Raw genomic sequence first — 1,322 nt, forward strand, 5'->3', positions numbered from 1 at the left:
ATCCCCCCATATCCCCCTATATCCCCCATAACCCACCATATAAAGTCAGTGCAGTGACTGCAGAACATGGGCTGTTTGAAGAACCACCATTACCCCATAGACCCCATTAACCCCAATACCCCATTGACCCCACAGACCCTATAACCCCCCATACCCCATATTGACCCTATACACCCTATAGACCCTATAGACCCCATAGACCCCATAACCCACCATATAAAGTCAGTGCAGTGGCTACAGAACGTGGGCTGTTTGAAGAACCACCATTACCCCATAGACCCCATTAACCCCATATCCCCCATACCCCATACTGACCCCATATCCCCCCACAGACCCCATAGACCCCACAGACCCCATACCTTACCATATAAAGTCAGTGCAGTGACTACAGAAGGTCGGCTGTTTGAAGAACCACCATTACCCCATAGACCCCATTAACCCCCATTACCCTATAACCCCCAATACCCCATAGACCCTATACACCCTATAGACCTCATATCCCCCTATATCCCCCATATCTTACCATATGAAGTCAGTGCAATGACTACAGAAGGTGGGCTGCTTGAAGAACCACCATTACCCCATAGACCCCATTACCCCCAATACCCCATACCCCATATTGACCCTATACACCCTATAGACCCCATAGACCCCTATAAACCCTATACCTTACCATATAAAGTCAATGCAGTGACTACAGAAGGTCGGCTGTTTGAAGAACCACCATTACCCCATAGACCCCATTACCCCCAATACCCCATTGACCCCACAGACCCTATAACCCCCCATACCCCATACTGACCCCACAGACCCCATATCCCCCTATAGACCCTATAAACCCTATATCTTACCATATGAAGTCAGTGCAGTGACTGCAGAACGTGGGCTGTTTGAAGAACCACCATTGCCCCATAGACCCCATTAACCCCCATTACCCTATAACCCCCCATACCCCATATTGACCCTATACACCCTATACACCCCATATCCCCTATATCCCCCATAACCCACCATATAAAGTCAGTGCAGTGACTGCAGAACGTGGGCTGTTTGAAGAACCACCATTACCCCATAGACCCCATTAACCCCCATTACCCCATTGACCCCACAGACCCCATACCCCATATTGACCCCATATCCCCCTATAGACCCTATATCCCCTATACCTTACCATATGAAGTCAGTACAATGACTGCAGAACGTGGGCTGTTTGAAGAACCGGGCCGTGAACCGGTGGCTCTTGACCTCGTGCACAACCTTGTGGCGCAGCGCCCCCCGGCGGCAGAACAGGGGGCGGACGGAGCGATCCTCAATGGGGACAG

General features: G+C 50.7%; 1 protein-coding gene across 1 annotated transcript in view; it reads right to left on the reverse strand.

Annotated features, from left to right (window-relative positions):
• Positions 1 to 1,322, reverse strand: part of LOC107307120 (protein kinase C gamma type-like) — a gene marked incomplete at its 3' end in the record, with an annotated part of 35,033 nt that overhangs the window by 29,383 nt on the left and 4,328 nt on the right. Inside the window, 1 exon segment of the mRNA XM_032441687.1 lies at positions 1,132 to 1,316. Within this exon segment, the coding sequence (XP_032297578.1) occupies positions 1,132 to 1,316 (185 nt within the window).

Source organism: Coturnix japonica, unplaced genomic scaffold (assembly GCF_001577835.2).
Source record: "Coturnix japonica isolate 7356 unplaced genomic scaffold, Coturnix japonica 2.1 chrUnrandom488, whole genome shotgun sequence".
NCBI lineage: Eukaryota > Metazoa > Chordata > Aves > Galliformes > Phasianidae > Coturnix > Coturnix japonica.